Source organism: Drosophila subpulchrella, chromosome X (genome assembly GCF_014743375.2).
Source record: "Drosophila subpulchrella strain 33 F10 #4 breed RU33 chromosome X, RU_Dsub_v1.1 Primary Assembly, whole genome shotgun sequence".
Taxonomy (NCBI): domain Eukaryota; kingdom Metazoa; phylum Arthropoda; class Insecta; order Diptera; family Drosophilidae; genus Drosophila; species Drosophila subpulchrella.
In genome coordinates, this window is record NC_050613.1 from 27,724,201 (window position 1) to 27,741,673 (window position 17,473).

At 38.9% G+C, this 17,473-nt stretch overlaps 1 protein-coding gene across 1 annotated transcript in view; it reads left to right on the top strand.

Moving 5' to 3' along the window:
• The window catches only part of LOC119555972, a 79,880-nt gene that overhangs the window by 51,850 nt on the left and 10,557 nt on the right, over positions 1-17,473 (top strand). The window contains exon 4 of the mRNA XM_037867700.1: positions 3,508-3,591. Within this exon, the coding sequence (XP_037723628.1) occupies positions 3,508-3,591 (84 nt within the window). The remainder of the gene's footprint in view (positions 1-3,507; positions 3,592-17,473) is intronic.

The following is a 17,473-nucleotide window of genomic DNA, read 5'->3' on the forward strand; positions in this document are numbered from 1 at the left end:
ATAATCCCCCCAAAAAAAAAAAAAAAACCAAGTTCGACTTTATTAACTTGTGGCGACTCAACTCGATTTTGTGGCCTCTGGAAAAGTTAAACTTGATTTGACCTAAGCAAAGCTTATTCTAAAATGGAATTACCTCTTCCTCGAGCCTCCCCGAAACTTTCCAAGGTTTTCCTGTTTTCAAAAACATAATTTCCCCGAAACGCACAAACAAACGCAAAGGATGGAAAAAATGCCTTCTATACAAAATGTGGAAGCCAAAAAGTTGCACAAAATTGCCAAAGTTTTGTTAGCTTATGCATTGCACTGCCCTTGTCAACCGGCAGGCCCCTAAACCCCCACCTTTCCATTTTTATCCACTAAAAATCCACCCCCTTATCCCCAGAAAACCTGCCCCTAATTGTTAGTCCCCCGTTTTGCTTTTATATTATGGTATTACTTTTTTTTTTGGTCGAAAGAGGGGAAAAATTATGTCAGCAGGACGGCGAATCGAGGGCCGGGTGTGTAAATTATTTATGTGCCAACCGTCCTGCCCCAACATGCTTCTTCTTCATCTTTCGGCACGCATGGGTTAAGCCCGACCCCCTTAACCCCTTTATTTTTTCAGTGTCCCCTCGCCATTATGTCAGTTTATAAATAAAAATCATTGTTACTCCTGGGAGAAAGGTGATACCGATTATTATTCTGTTTAAATTTTTACAAACATGACAGTTTTTACAAAATATTAATTTTAAAAATTAAGATTTTACTAAAAATTAAATATAGTATATGTAAAAGAGTTTCAGTTCTTCAAATATAAAATATGACTTTTTTTTAAAGTATCATCTCTAACAAATTTAATCAAATATTGTAAAAGAAACATGTATGTTTCAGTTCCTTAAAATTTTAGAACGAAACTCCAATTCAGGATAATCGAAATTCGGTGCTTAATTTGGTATTTCTGATTAACTTTCTTGGTGGTTTTTTCCGTGATTCCTTTTCCGCTTCGCTTTCAGTTGGCCACGTTGAAGTTTTCGTTTGAAATTAGTACGCATTGTCCTTAATTGTTGGGGCGTTTGTACAGGGGGCTGACATTTTATGGGTTTTTGAGGGGGTTCAGTTTGTCGTATATATATATAAAAATATATATACATGTGGTATATAGGGCTCTCGCTTTGGCCAAGAGCCATTGACTTCATTCCCTGCTGCGTGTTTATTTATTTGACTTGTGCATGTCGCTTTTGGGTGTTAACTTTAATAATTAACGGCATTAATTGCCGCATATGTCACATGTTTGCTTTGCGGCCCCCCTTATACGTACATATAACCCCACAAACTTTGCCCCGGGCCTGCATTTGTCTTATATTTGGCTTCGTTTTGTTTTTATGGAGCTTTCTCCCCGCTCCTTTGAAATATTTAAACGCTTATGTCATGTCCCATTTCACATCCCTAGCCGCATTTGGGCTATTTTCCTTTAACTAGTTTTGTTTTTTCTTCCCCCTCAAATGCATAGCTCATAAATGGGCTAAATGGAAAATTATGCATTTCTAGGTCTTTAATTAACTGGGCTGACTTTGTAACTGACTTCGAGGGCGTATTTGCTCTGCTTTTGAGTTTTGAAAAGTGGGGAAAGCAAATTTTAATCGATATTTAAAATGGTAATGTGCTGTGAGTTACTCCGTAAGCTAATAATGATGTTTTCATAACCCCAAAACACCTACTTAATTCTATATTTATCACTCGATTTCTACGACCACCCAATTCGAGGCTTCAATTTTTGGTTTAACAATGTCATAAGCATTTCCATGGCGACTTTTTAGAAATGTAAAGTTTTCCTTTAATACATTTATTAATAGGGGTTCATTAGAGACGCCAATAAACCGGTAAAACCGAACAGCTCCACCTTTTGAAAAATGTTTTGTTTATCGTTCAGATGCGAGTTTCGATTCGAAATGTTTTGTCTCCTAATGAGAACTAATGAATGCGTTGGAGTTGGAGGTTTGGATGCTTTGCAGCTCAGCCACCGGTTTTCCATTATTATTTTTATTTTATGCGATCCGGCTTGTGGGTTGCACAACAACCCACACAAGATGAGAAACCCCAAGACCGAACCAAACCGAACCGATCCAAACCGATCCGAAAACTGGTCTTCGATCTGCTCTGATTCGATTTTGGGGAATGACAAATGCATTTGAGATTAGGATCGGAGATCTTATCGGGCCTCCAACTAATGGGCTTAAATGTGATGACAATAAATTGATTTCATGATTATGGGAATTCGATGCAATTTGAAGTCATTTAGATGTTAAGATAGTGGCATATCTCGTTTGGAATTAAGATATTAAGAGGTGAAACGGTGGGGATTAAGATTTTGAAGTGGAATTGAGAAGGTTTTGTTATTTTTTTCTTAATTTCTGGAAATAAAATTAATTTACATTAATCTATCGGAAAACTAAAAGCGATTTGATCTGCTGCACAATTTACGCATGGTAAGCAGGAACACACCATAAAAATACAAACATTTATTGCTTTTCAAATAAGCATTTTAATATCCTACATTTACAGGAAATTTACCAGCCCCTGCTTTAATTTTAACACTCCCCCGAGTTGGGGGACATCAAAAAGGAAAAAATTCTTGAATGCTTCTTGTTTTGCTTTCCATTTTGTGGCTTCTGTAAAGTGTTTTTTTTTTCACAGAGCGAGAGAGTAAACGCTTAAGGCGCTTATGGCAAGGAAAAGTTCAAAAATCTCATTAAATACAACAATATAAACATGCAGCAACAAGAACAATATACTAAATATTTATGCCCGATTGTAAAAGTTCATTTTTTCGCCTTGTATGTGCGTTTGTAGCAGCATTTGGCTTTCCATATAAAAATTGTGTAAAATAATAAAAATAATTCCAACGACAATACAGACACAAAGCGTCGCACAAACACATTGTCGCCCCAGACGCCATTTTGGCTTTGTTGTTGCGTGTAATGGATGCCGTTATGTGCAGAAATGGAAGAATCGCTATTGGGGCGGATTTTCCGGGGGGCTTTGGGGTCTGGGGATCGGAATCGGGTTTGCGATTCGCCTTTTTGCATTACTTCAACTCGAATGCGTTCTGTGCAATGGCCAATGCACATTCTCCCCTCGCGACCGTGGCATAAATATAATTATTTCGTTATAAAAATGCATTCCACATAAGAGGAAAAAAAGAATGGGAAGAATTCCTTTATGCGACACTTGTCCTCAAGCATTCCGGTCCTGGCGCACAAGAGAGAAAATATTTATTGGCCCGGCATTACCCTATCCAAACCCCCTTCTCCACCCATCGAAATCGCCCTCAAGCGATTTTTGGTCCTTTCTACGCGCTTCTCATAAATATAACTTGGCTGGTATCGCCTTCTGGTTTTTCCGACTTTTTCAAAATCATAACCTATTCATAATAGACCCTAGATGTAGTTCGTACCCCAACACCCCATATCGATTGCTATGCATAATTACTGGAATTAACCCAATTTTTCTTCTTCGTTCTCGTTGCAGTTTTCATAAGACCCACGACTTGAAGAATTTCAACTCGTTAAAGGAGACCGCGCAGTATTCGCTACAAGTGGAGTTGGCATTAAGGTAAGTCCGCTTAAGATTAGAGCCCAGACAACTGCTAGTGGCATTTAGGTAGAACACCTAGCTCTTGTAAGACACCTTCCCTTTCCGCCCTGTTCGTTTACCTACACGGCAAAAAATTGCTTCATAAATTAGTTGATTGTGTCAACATAATATTATATTTCACAAAAAATATTTAGTATTTTTTTTAAAATTAAAAAGGTAACTCTCAAATGAAATGTATCCTACAGAAAAGCTTACTAGAAATTTAATTATGAAATAAAACAAATATTTGCATGGAAATTAATTGATTGAATTTACACCATAATATATTTCACAAGGAAACGTTAACTATTTTTGAAAATCATTTTCAAAAAGGATCTATTACAAAATAAATTTCGTACAAAAACCATGAAATAAAAACATCAAAAACATTAGGTTTTAAGTTTCAGAGAGCATTAATTATTTTCCCTATGATACAAAACATAATACATTTTTGATCAATTTGAGTGCCATTCAGTGTATTCCATGGACTGTCCTTTCTTCACGTTTCCAGTCAACTGATTATAATAACACGATTTATCAAATGCACGTAAATTACAATAAATTAAACACGAAATTAATATTAATGACAAAGGCAGGCGAACACACACTGGAAAATTGGGTGGTGGGAGGAACTGTAGATAAACGGAGGGGGTCAAACAAACATACATAAATACATGCAGGCAATACACTCGTAAACATATATTGTGTGTTTGTGCAGAGACAATTGCCAAATTAAGTGCATGCCTCTGTTCCAGCCACGCCCCATTTCACAGCCCCTCCCCCCCAGTTTTCCCCCCAGAATTTTCCCCCTCCTTGTTGGCCGAGCTTGTGTGTGTGTGTGCTACCTTAAATATGAAAATCGTTCTTTTGATTGCAAATTTGCTTATTTGCATTGCATTTGCGAGACCCGCAGTTAATAAGCTCCGGACATAATAGTCCAAACAGAGAGCACACGAAAGCCAACAAATGGCCAAGCGATTGATCAGGACAAGCTAACCGAATGAGGACCACATGGAAGAGGCCCAGGACTTTCGAGGACGAGCGAGGAGGATGGTCAGGCTTTTGGTTTCGCAACAGGAAAGGCAGGAAAGGAAGGAGGGGTGGGATGGTCAAAGGTTTATGGCTCCTCAGCCGATTGGAGATGGCCAAGCGAACTGCGTTTTAATTCAGTGATTGGGGAAGGCTTAATATCCCAGTTCAGACAAAGGAAACATCGTGATTTTTGACTGGGAAAAAGGGTATTACTTGTAGGAGAAAAGAATTATAAACAGTGATGTAGATGAAAGAGAAAAGGAAATTCTACCACCAATACTCTTTTAAGAATTAAATTCACGGGGATTATGAGTTATTATTATTAAATTTTAGATACCATATTAAAATAATCATAACTTGTAATTCCTTGATTCTAGTCTATTGACCTTAATTTTAAAAATAATATTTTTTTTCTGGGCGTACAAAATATGGTCTTACCCTTAATTACTCAAAGCGATTAATGGTTTTGAACTTAAATATATAAACAGTCACTGTATTTAGTCTACAGTTATCTAACTTTACAACTTGACTAACCAGAACTCAAAATTGGATTACTTAAAGAAAGTAAAAAGACTAAATAGCTTTGCAAATGTGACTTTTGTGCCTATTAATTGCAGCAATAAGGAGCACTTTACTGGGGGAGTCACCGTTTTCATTATCTGTGATTTGCCTTATAGTCGCCTCGCCGGCAGTTCATCCTTAATTGCGATTGTTGCAAGGACTTGCACAATTTTGCATATTTGATGAGCCAGTCCTCTCACTCCGGCTGCATATATGTATGTATGTACGTTTGTTTGTCGGGGTCTTGGGGTCTTTCGATATCAGCCTACGTACCTGGCCTGTTGAGTTGCAATTTGGCTAACAAATTATGCAACAGCAGTGGCAGCAACAGCAAAGCGGCAGGCACTACTGACCCAACTACACGGTGGGAAAAGCAGGAAAATCATGGGAAATCAGGAAAAGGGGGGAAAGGATTTCAAGGAAAGGAGAGGGTAGATTGTGTGAGTTTGAGTGTCCGTTGACTTTACGGTCCGTCCGCCGGGCTCATCCGTCCGGCCCTGTTAAATAATTGTAATTTATGGCATTTTACACAAATAAATATATGGAAATCAATAAATTTACCTCACACACAGGGGCACGCTCCCCATCTCTTTCTCGCACAGAGGCTTTCCCCCATGGAGTTGGGCCTCGGTTTTTGGTTTTTGGTGCATTGCAAATTGCTTTTTGCTCTCTCTCTGTGTGTGCTGTGTTCTTGTTTATTGTTATTTGTGGACTTTAACAATTATTTTATGTTGTCACAATTTAAAAAGCTATGTTGAAAAAGAGTTAGAGGGGGATGGAGGGTTTGAACACAGTACACAGGCGACAGGGCGCATTCAAAATTAATTTTTTCCTTATGCTTTTTCATTTTTCAATCATTGCATTTTGACTTTTTTCAAATATTTATGTGTGGAGAATATTTTGCATTTCAATTGCGGTTTTTTGGTGGCCGGCATACGCACATATGTATGTATATATGGGCACATAAAGACTATAATAACTCTGTCAATTTGACTGGTTCTGGTGGAGGCAGGAGATTTACCAGTGGGACGTTACACATTTTGAATGTTGATGGGTTGTTGGTTGGGCTGCGATATTTGTGATTTATGAAATAAAATGCAGGACAAAGAGTGACCAGACTTATGATGAGTTACCTAAAAGTATTTATAAATTCTAACAAAAATCACGGAAGCTTTAAACTTACCATTACCATTTACCATTAATGTGACCAGCTTGAAGATGTACAATTTTAAATTAACCAGAACCATATCCTTTTAATATGACCAGCTTTTAGATTTCTGATTTCAATGTTACCAGACTCATATATAGAAATTTAATAACCATTTCATTTATGAAATAAAATGCAGGACAAAGAGTGACCAGCCTTATGATGAATTACCTAAAAGTATTTATAAATTCTAACAAAAATCACGGAAGCCTTAAGCTTGCCATTACCATTTACCATTAATGTGACCAGCTAAAAAATGTGCAATTTTAAAGTAACCAGATGCATATCCTTTTAATATGACCAGCTTCTAGATTTCCAATTTGAATGTTACCAGACTCATATAAATTAAATAACCATTTCAAACAAGGTCCTTAAACATTCTAAAAATTGAGTGAAGAGTAACTTTTGCTCTAACTGCACCAAATTTACATAGTTTTTGTAACTCAAACTGTAAAGTCACAGCTCTGTTCCTTTTACTATACCAGTTACTCGTTTGTTCTCTATTAAGCCCAGCACTTAGCCAAAACTGCAATTGACTCGCAACTTGAACTGGACAAATCAATTTCGTTTTTGATTTGGATATTTCAAAGCTCTTAATTTAGTCGATTTGATTCGAATTCTGATGGAATTTTTCGTTTCATGCATAGTGTCTGTTAATGAAAAAATCCAGGGTCCTTTTTCGTCTACTTTTTTTGTTGTCCAAACTAATTTTGTAAATTGCCCTCGTTGAATTTTAATTCAATTTTCCCTTGCATATGACAGTGGAGCATCAAAACAAAAAAGCGCCCAAAAATATATATGTATATTCCATAAATATGTTTGCTTATGACTCGACCGATGCCCCACCCTCGCACAGACCTACAAATAAGCATACAGACATATATAACAATTTTATGTTGTGTTGATTTTTGTTTGGCTTTCCACATTTTGTTTGTTTGCTCCGTTCGCCTGGTGCTTTTTTTTATGTCGTTTCCTTTTTATTTTGTCATATTGAAAAATCGAAATTAATTAAATTGTGTCAAAGTTATTAAATTTTATTGTCATTCGCCATAAATAAACAAATGTCGTGCGCAATACGCTCTAAGCCTATAAACAGACACCCCGCGCCGCCGCTCGCAACTCTTTCAATTAGAATTTATAGAAATTTATGATTGTTTATTTGTAATGTATTTCTTGTTATTCATTTTTTCTGTTCTTTGCCGACTGTTTATGGGCTTGTTTGTTGGTCGCCGCCTCTGCCCCTCTTTTTCTGGCCCCCGATTTCGAATCCGATTCCCCGATTCCATACTCCTCGAACTCGTTAGTCACGCGTTCGGTTTGCCGCTGCCTGGTGTGAAAAGTAATTATGAACGCTTTATGACAGCCGGTCAACTTCATTCGATGTCCATTAATTTGGCCACACTTAACTGGGTTTCTTTTTTTTTATTCTTTTTTGCTCGCCGCTTGGGAACAGGAAACTCCTCTTTGGGGGGTTGACTACTAGCCGTCAAAGGAGGTTGTATCGTTTAGACTTTCTTCAGGTTAACTGAAGTACAAATAAATTGTAATAAGCTTTTTATGGCTTCCCTTTCTTACAAGCCATAAAAATATATTTTTCTAGTGTGACCAGCTTTATGTATGCGCTAGACAAGTGTAACCAGAGATTATTAACTTGCATTCTTAAGGATAATCAGGAGTAGTGTTCGTTTTTTTTTTGTTAATTAAAATGATTGTGCTGTGTCTTGAAATTAATTACTGAATTTTGAACTTGAATTCCCCCTTTATATGGCGCAGTGGCCTACTAATTTTGGGAATTTTTCAGAGTCTCCAGATCGTGAGCTTTGATTGCATGCCAACTCCTTAAACGACGTCTTACCTCCATCGTTTTTGTTTATTTTCGTTTTTATGTGTTGTCTCAGCTGGACACCGAAAGAGATGGAGGTAGGTGGAATGAAAGAGAGGGCGCGTCCCGAAATTCCATCGCCGGTCACGTATGATGGCCCAAATGTGCGGCCAACTCAACTCAGCTCAACTCACTCCCCTCCTGCTATTTGGCTTCCACCTTGACTTGGTCTTGGATCTCGTTTATGAGTTTGTTTGTATATGTTTTTAATAAAATTTATTACACTCTCATATGACGAACAGGCCCTCGCTCTCCGTCTCCCTTGCTCATATTTGTCTAATAGAAAAATTATGACCCAAACACTAACACGGAAATTTCTTTTTTTTCGAGGGGAGAAGGGCGTTAATTTTTATTATGCATCCCTCGGCTTTGTGTGTCTTTGGGCCTATAATTATAGCATAAAAATGTTTATTGAAATTTCTAAGGCATTTTCATTTAGTTTTTCTTTCAGCAGGGGTCAGATGGAAATTGAGTTGGCGGCAAAAAAGGCACCGCACAAATGGAATAAAAATAATAAAAATGTATTTCATTAATTTATCATTGCACACAGAATGCTTTTCGCCTGACGGGGGATCGGATTGAAGTGATGTCATTATAAATGCATATACCAATCAGGCTAATTTAATTTACCATAAATTCTACAACCGCAAAAAAAAAACACAAATACAAATTGACACCGAAAATGACCCAACTCTAACAATAATAATAATAATATTAATAATAACGGCACAAAGCCTGGCCAACCAGCGGCGGTTAAAGTCAACTAACAAGTATAATAATAATTTAACTGTCAATTTCAGCAAATGGCAAATTGAAAATCCGTATGGGAATGGGCAACGAAAATATTCATACATTTTTCATTTAACTCATTTGCTCTTTGTGTAATTCCAAACTAATTAAACTGAAAAGTATTGAGAATAACACAGGATTGTAGCAACAGCAAGGAAAATACCAAATACCATGGTGCGGTTGTGAAAATGGAATCTGATTGTTCGAAAATAAAAAATTTTTATTAAAAGTATACTTATATTTTGTAGGCATGGTCTTGTTAAATCTTGTATTCACTTCCGCATTGTGTTGTTACACATTTTGATGTGAAATTGAAATCACTTTAAAGGGTATTTAGGATCACATTAGTCGGTGTTTGCCATCGGTCCTTGGGCCCAGCTAAAGTGCATCTTGTGTTGTTTCCATCGAATGCCAAACGCTGGCAATGCACAGCACACACGCCAATGGGGCATTAGCCAATGGCTCTTTATCTACCCTTAGCATCCCCCTTCCGCCGCCCTTTTCGCTGCTTTGCTGTCCTGTGACCCCCTTTCAAGCACCTAACCAACGGCACCTAAAGCACTCTGTACTGTCAGACCGTTAAGTTTTTAATGAAATATTGCCCGGGCGTTATTTGTTTAATGCGCTTCATCAAACCCGACCAAGGAGTTTGATGGAAAGGTGCACGCAAAGAAAATATATGTTTTATATATAGATACATTTTTTTACACATACATAATATGCAATTTAGTGTAACCAGACCTTTTTTAAAGTGGCCAGCCTTGCGAAAAGCCAAGTTAGTGTGGCCAGATTTAAAAAAATCACACATTGAAGTGTTAATTTTTCAAGATATGTGTATAAATCTTATTTAATTGAATTTAATTTTCTCGCTGTGTACTGTGGTGAGTCCGTTCGTTGTTGCCCATTTTAGCCCGCAAATGGTTTTCCTCCTTTCTTCTGGCCGCGTGTGCTCTCTGGCAGGTGCCGGCTTTCAATTTGCTTTCAATCGCATTGAAATAAAACGCTGAAAGCGAAACCGCCAACGGCCATTCCCTCAAGAGACACGCAAGAGCGACAAAGATGGGTGATGGATGGTGGGGAGGGGGTTTTCTGAAAACGTTAATAAATTACGGCCAGTAGAGATTATTATATGTGGCATGAAAAATTATGCACCACAAGCGCGCCCGAGCCTATGAAGGCCTCTCATGTGTCACGATAGAAAACAATTCAGTGTGTTTTTTTCCTTATTCGCCTTTAATTTCCCCGCTATTTTGCTGCGGTGTTAAATTCTCAGGTTATTCAATATGGGAATACGGTTCGAATTGCGTAGTACCGCTCTTTCAAAAAAAAGAAAGAAATAAAGCGTAAATATAAAAACAACTTTTGACACGAAAACATTAAAGATCTCACTTTGCATAACCGCCAAGTGGTCAGCTTAATATTTTTGCTGGCCACTTTTGGTTTTACTTTGGCACTGAGAGAAAAGTGCACTTACAATTGCAATTATATCAAAAGATATCCCATAACTTTTGCACTTTTTAAGTTAGTTATTTTTTCAGTATTATTACGAAACGCAGCTGTGCCTTGAAGTCACCCAGCGAATTGAATGTTCAGATGGAATTAAAAGACAGCCCCATAGAGAGGTAGGGGGCGATACTCGGGACTCGAAGACACTATGCATATAATGCCCGGAACACTTGACAGAGCCCTGGGATTTCCCTCTCTTTCTACTCCCTCCCCCTCTCCCTTTCTCACACGCATATTTCATTTGTGCTGTCTGAATTTTTGAAGTGATTTCAAAATGATTATTTTTTGACACTTGGGGCAACACCTGCATTGCATTTGCAGCTGCCTTCAGTGGGATATATAATCGGTATATATGGATGTGTGTATATGTATCTATATAGGCAAACGAGTTCTCTGTCTCTTTCACGCCGCCCTGCGTCCGTCTCTTTCGCTCTCATTTTGCGTGTGCCTGTTGTTTGTGTGTAATTATATAATTTGACTGCTGCAATTATGTTGTTCGCCGTTAATTGAAATGTAAACGTCATCATTATGATAAGACGACGTCGGGGTCACCACTCTGCCACATGGTAAAGAAGAAGAGGAGTTCGGAGGTAGAGAAGGTGAAAAACGAGAAGGGGTAACCCCCTTTTGTTTGCGTGCATCTGGCGGCAGAACGTGTCAATTCCATTTTTGATGGCTTCACACGCTTCAAACGCTGGGTAAAAAGGGGGTGGGGGTGACTCACTAAGACTATTTCCGACTGATTCTTCAAGTCATTATAAAAGGATCAAAAAGTGACGGGAGTCGGAAGAGGGGTAGAGTTGCCCCGGACTCATTAAAGTTTCCTAGGATGCAGAAGCTGCAGCTTGTTAAAAAATGAAAAAGTTGAAAATCGCATAATATCGTTAACTCCAAAAATGTAATAGGAAATACTCTTAATACGCGTCAGTTTGCTTGAGAACGTGTATGGAAAATGAAAACGCTAAAATGGCTTAAATATCGATAATGCCAGACGGAAAAACCTGGGAACCCCCTACTCTAAAGCGCCACGCCCCCAGACAAACTGACACCTTTGGCCACATTAAGTGCCACAAAAAAGTTGTGCGTCTTAGGAGCAGAATTTCAATCAAATTCAATTGAAATTGGAGCCTGCTATGGCTGGTTCTGCCTTTGCTTTTTCTGTTCCGCTTTCCCTTCTTGCTTTTTTTAAGAAAAGATGACAACCCTGGCGGCGGAAAAAAGAATATTATTTGAGAATGTGGGTGGATGTCGGTCTTCTGTCCAGTTTGTTGCATTTGCCTTCGCATTAAGTTGGCAATTCCATTCATGTGACAGGCCACATGAGCAGGGCAACCCTGCCACGCCCCCTTTGGCCAACCCCCCGCCCACTTCCTTCCTGGCTGCCACTGTCTGCGTACGTGACATTTGGCGGCGCCACCGAGAAGCACGTAAATGGAAAATACTCTGTAAATCTGTGTTTCACTTGGCTTCCATTTCTTTTGTTGGAGTAAGTTGGAGAATGTTGGATATATCTATGATATATAATCGCATTTTAAAGATACCATATTATAAAATATCTCTGTGATATGTATACCATTAATTCTCAGTTCTTAGAAAAAGTCTTCCACATCATCTAATTTTTCGGAGATTTCTATGCCTGAAAATAGATAAAAGTGGCACGGGTTGTAAAGTAGGCCCCTCAAAAGCAGGGTATCTTCCATTCGCATAATCTCTTTCTTGACTTTTTTTACTAGTTTTTTTGCAACGCTTCTTGCGCTTTTCGATTTCGCCCCTTGCAAGTTCTGACTGCAGCTTTTTTTTTGGCGTCTTTTGGTCGTCGCAGTGGCAGTCTTCTTGAGGTTTTTTGCTTGGGTCCGTTCGACTGCCTTTTTTTTTTTTACTTCTTTCTTTCTTTTTCTGGTGGCATTTTCCGTGCCGTTCCGTCGCTTTTCTTGTATTTTCCCCTTGTTTACAACTGCGTCGCCGACCAAGCGCAAAAGTGTTTGTTGCCGCAGGACTGCGACTGGAACTTTGAGTTCAGCCCGAGACGGGACAGAATAGCGATCGAGGACGCAAGTCCTGCCATAAATTTTGCTTATCTAAACGGAAAAATACAATTTGTAATTGAAAATATTTTCGTGCACACACACACACACACTTGCACTTACATGAGCTGGAAAGTTGCTTTTTAAGTTTTTTGCCTTTTTTCGCAGTTTTGCCCGCCTCCAGATTTCTGGCTCCTCCTCGAGTAGTTTTTTTTTTTTTTTTTTTGATGGCCACTTGTTGTTGGACATTTCTAATGGCCTGGGAAAAGTTTTCGCACTGTTTGCTCGCCTTTTGCCTTTGCAGCCTTTCTATGCGCTTCTCATTCAGCTTAGTTCGCGAAGTATGGCAATTTCTCTGATTGGTTTGTTTGCTCTTGTTTTTTCGACTTGTCTTTGCCACTTTCCACTCAGTTGTAAAACTGCAGCCCGGTCATTCGATATGAGACTTTTTTGGTCTCGATTGCTTTAATCATTCATAGATGAAATTTAATAGTTACTTACTTTGACCTGATAGAAAAGCGCCTTAAGTATGATACACTTTAAGCTTTCTTTCAGTAAAAGAAACTAATATTCATTGTATACACCAGCTTATTTTTCATTGATTGTTCAGACAGCATTTCCAAGATCCATTCAGGCCTACAAAACCTTTCATTAAACAAAATGTTGCTAAATTTCCACTGACTTTTCAAACAAAAAGTTTCGCTGAAGAAAAATGTAATTTATACATTTTCATTATGCTGTAAACTCATTTTGCTTTCTTGAAACTTAATACATTGCTGGGCTCTCAAGTTTTTCTTTCAGCCGCATGCCTGTGTGTGTTGCCATCACAAAGATTTCGTTGGGCCGGCGTTAATCAGCTTAGCGGAGTTATGAGCTATTTTCCCGCGCGCCCTTCTATGCGCTTCTCATGGCGTTTACGTGGCTTATGCAACACAATCGTCGTTTGACTGGGGCTTAGTCGCTGTTGCATAATCGCTTGTCGCTTAATCCATTTATTGATTGACAGTATTGAGACCCTTTTAAAGCCACATTACACACCCGTCACCCATCCCCTTGGCGCCTTCTGGCCAAAGGGGCGCACAAATCGTTTTAATGCGTTCTTAATTAGCTGCAGTCACTGGATGGTAGCTGCATCGCTGTTGGCGTTTGGTGGCACTTGTTCGACATTTTCAATTGGCCGCATTACTTAAAGTGCACAGCCAAGTTACCCGCTTTTCCGCTCTCTTCCGATTTCCCCCGATTTTCCCCACCAGACTCTAGGTTCTTGGCTCCTGGCTGCTGGCTCTCCAGGCGCTGAGTAACCCTTGAAACCGCAAGTGGAAGTGAGCTCTCGCCACTTGGCAGCAGAGTTGCATTTAGTTGCCATCTGTGAGGGCTTAAGTATATAAATGTGCACTCTCCGCAAACACACATATGTATAATATAGTATGGCATGGTATAGTATGTGTGGCTCCTAGGATACGGATAAATCCATGTGGGTAATATCTGACAGAAGCGAATTATGTTCTGGCAAAACGACTGATGAGGAAAATCTTGGCTAAATCTTTCCTAACGCTTATTGATGGTGATGATCGTTATGACGGCGGGGGCTCTATGTAGAAATTAAGTTGAGAGTAGAGGAGTCTGACTAATGAAGAAGAAGCTTTTAGGAAGAGTTTTATGGGGAATCATGTGCCTTGAGGTTTTATATATATACGTTTATTATTTATTTGACAAGCGGTCTACCAAGACTTTGGCCTCTTAATTACTCTGTTGTAAATTATTTGCTATTGCTTTAATTTTTTGACTGAAATATTTTCCTTGTGACATTTTACCAACCATTTCTCCACTCGAATGGCTTTGATGTAATTTTTGCAAGCCTTTCCCCTTTGTTTCCGTTTGAATTGAAAGCATTTGTTTTCCGTTCTATTTTGTTGCGAAACTCCTTGAATCCTTCGATGCTGCAGGATGTTGAGCATTTTAATTGCTTGCCACTTTTGGTGGAGGCAGCAGCAGCAGTGGGAAAAGCAAAAGCAAGGAAAAGCCGAAGCAAAAGCAAGTGCAAAAGTCGCAGCTTATGCCACCTGAAGAGCAACAAGTTCCGCTTGCTCCTTGCTCTAGTTGCACACATTCTGGGCAGGACTTGGCACTAGGATTACTTATATTCATATCCATATCCTTTTGCTGGAACGCAGCTGCAGCTGCCGCAAATTGCGGCACGACTTGTGGCATGCTCCACTTTTATTAACTTTTTAATGCAGCAATGCCAGTGCTTTCCCCGCTTTGCCCGCTCTGTTTGGCCCCCTTTTGGTTAGAGAGTTTTACCAGCTTTTATAAGTTTATGTCGAGCAGCTGTTGGCTTCTGTTCCTTGCTGCTTTCCTCTTTTTTTATTCCTTATTTTTTTTTTTTTTGGGCTTTTGGCTCATCTCTGGCATGCAAATCCTGCGCCCCCATCCTCGCCAGAATCTTGGGCTTGCTTTATTGGCTTTTGGCTTGTGTGTGTGTGTGTTTGGGTGTGGGGAAAAGTTTTGCAAATTAATTACATTTTATTGGGCTCGAGTCGAGTTGAAATGAACTGGAGCCGGGGCGGCAAACTTTATTTGTGACCCGAACAATGAGCAAGGGTTTAAAGTTCACCCACTTCGCTCCCTGCCCCAGTATTATTAATAATAATAAGATAATGCCCTTAGCACAGCCACAAAAGAATATCCACGGCTGTCGTCGCTGTTGAAAATGCATTTAACGACTTTCAAATTCGAAAGCTCGTAAAATACGAAAAAATAAAGTCAAGTGGAATGGGAAAAGACCATAAAATTTCGAGTAAAACAGGGGGAGAGGGAAATACAATCATAGAACAAGTACGACAACAACACCCAGACCGAATGGGAGTTTTTATGGCTAATCAAACCTTTGCCATAGACAAGATAAACATTCCGAAGCGTTTCCACTGGCCCAAGTGGCGCACAGTTGAAACGAGTTGAAGATAATTCATATTTCTGGCACTGGACTTATGATTTTCATTATGTTGTAGCAATCGAAACAATTTAAATTCATTGGTTCTTAAAGGGGCACTTTTTATGGCGGCAATTATAATGGACAATTTTGAATATTTTAGGAATATTAAAAATTGTCTTTAACCTTCTAAGACCTTATAGTGGACATTCAAGTCCACCATTCATACTTTAAAAATCCATTAGATCGATTTAACCAGATCAATAATGGACAATTTTGAATATTTTAGGAATATTAAAAATTGTCTTTAACCTTCTAAGACTTTATAGTGGACATTTAAGTCTACCAATCATACTTTAAAAATCCATTAGATCAATTTAATCAGATCAATAAAAGTGAAAGGAGTGTTCTTTGATTACTTTGACTTTAAAAACGAAATTTTTAAAGGGCTCTAAAGTTCAAGACATTAAACTGCAAGCCATTCATAGGATCTTCGAAAAAGCATATCAATTTAAAGTATTATGACTTGATAAAGTATCTTCTTCAGCTCACATTAAATAAACAGCCTATTGAAAATTGGCCATACATGTTTTTATTTATATGAAACCCTTTAGGGTTGACAAAGATCAGTGCCCATTACTTTGGATGGACCAAGGGCGTTGAAGAGTACTTCGAAAAATGAAGGTAAATATGAAGTATATTTTTGATGATAATTCAGTTGAGTCCGAAACATGAAGGGAAGTGGAGGAGGGTTCCCGAGTACCAGCTGTTTATGATGCGTTTACGACACATCAACCAGGACACGCACACGTGAGGGTGGAAGATCGTTAATGGCGCCCAACGTGGGGCCCGCATGGTAATCGTAAAACTGACACTCGCACCCCCCTTTTAAACGCACGTCCCTCCGCCTCTGGCGCGATAGTAGTGGTGTGGAACAATAACACGCAAAACAACAAACGAAAGTAAACAAGAGATTTTTGTATAAAGTTTTTTTTCTACCCCTGCCCCTGACTTTTTTTCCGGCTCAGCTTACACCAAAGTCCTGATTTTTGTTGGTCGCAGAGCATAAAAATCAAAAAAATAAATAAAGAATACAGGAAAAAAAGTGAATTTATTTTATACGTTCACTGCTCGTAAAAATCAATGAAAACATTTGTCAGGACAAGCTTTTCTGGCTTGATGGCCCACCTTTTGCCAATCTGCCAGGGGATGGGGAATGGGTATGTGTATGGGGATGTAGATGGGGGCTACTGGCGGATCTGGGGGTGGAAGTTATTCCAATGAAATGCCTGCGAAAAGTTTTCCAGAGCCAAGTTTCGTATGAAATTTGTAGCCAGTGGAGAACCGGAGGGAAAAAAAGAAGGGGAAGCCAGAGGAGCTGGGAACTATAAAACTTGAAGTTTGAGTTTCTTTGAAACTGTTTTCATTTCTTTATTTATTTTCGCTCTCCTTCGGTCTGCCTTCGTTCTATAGGTGGAAAGGAATGTGTTTGATGCAAGCCAAGTTAATTGGATTAACACTGAGGCCCGAACACACACACACACACACACACAGCCAGTGTTGCGAAATTCGATTTATGGTCAAAATGATTTAATTGCCAAACATGGCCGAAAAAGTGAAGAAGACGATGAAGATGCAAAGGGAATTTTTGTATTTTTGTTGTTTGGCTTTTGGAGTTTTTGGTAATGGAAGTTCAAAGCAGGATAAGGTAATTGCAAAGGGAGATGTGACGGCAAATGGATCTTGGTCTGTGGAAAACTTTGTCACGCACTCGGAAACTCATTTCGAGTGAGAACTAGTTTATGGGCAAGGGTTTCGTGTATATGAGCTCTTTCTAAATAAGTTTCGGGTAATGGCATTGAAATAGCAGCTTTCTTTCTTTATATATATATTTGAGAAAATATTTTACACTTGATTTGAGCAGACTC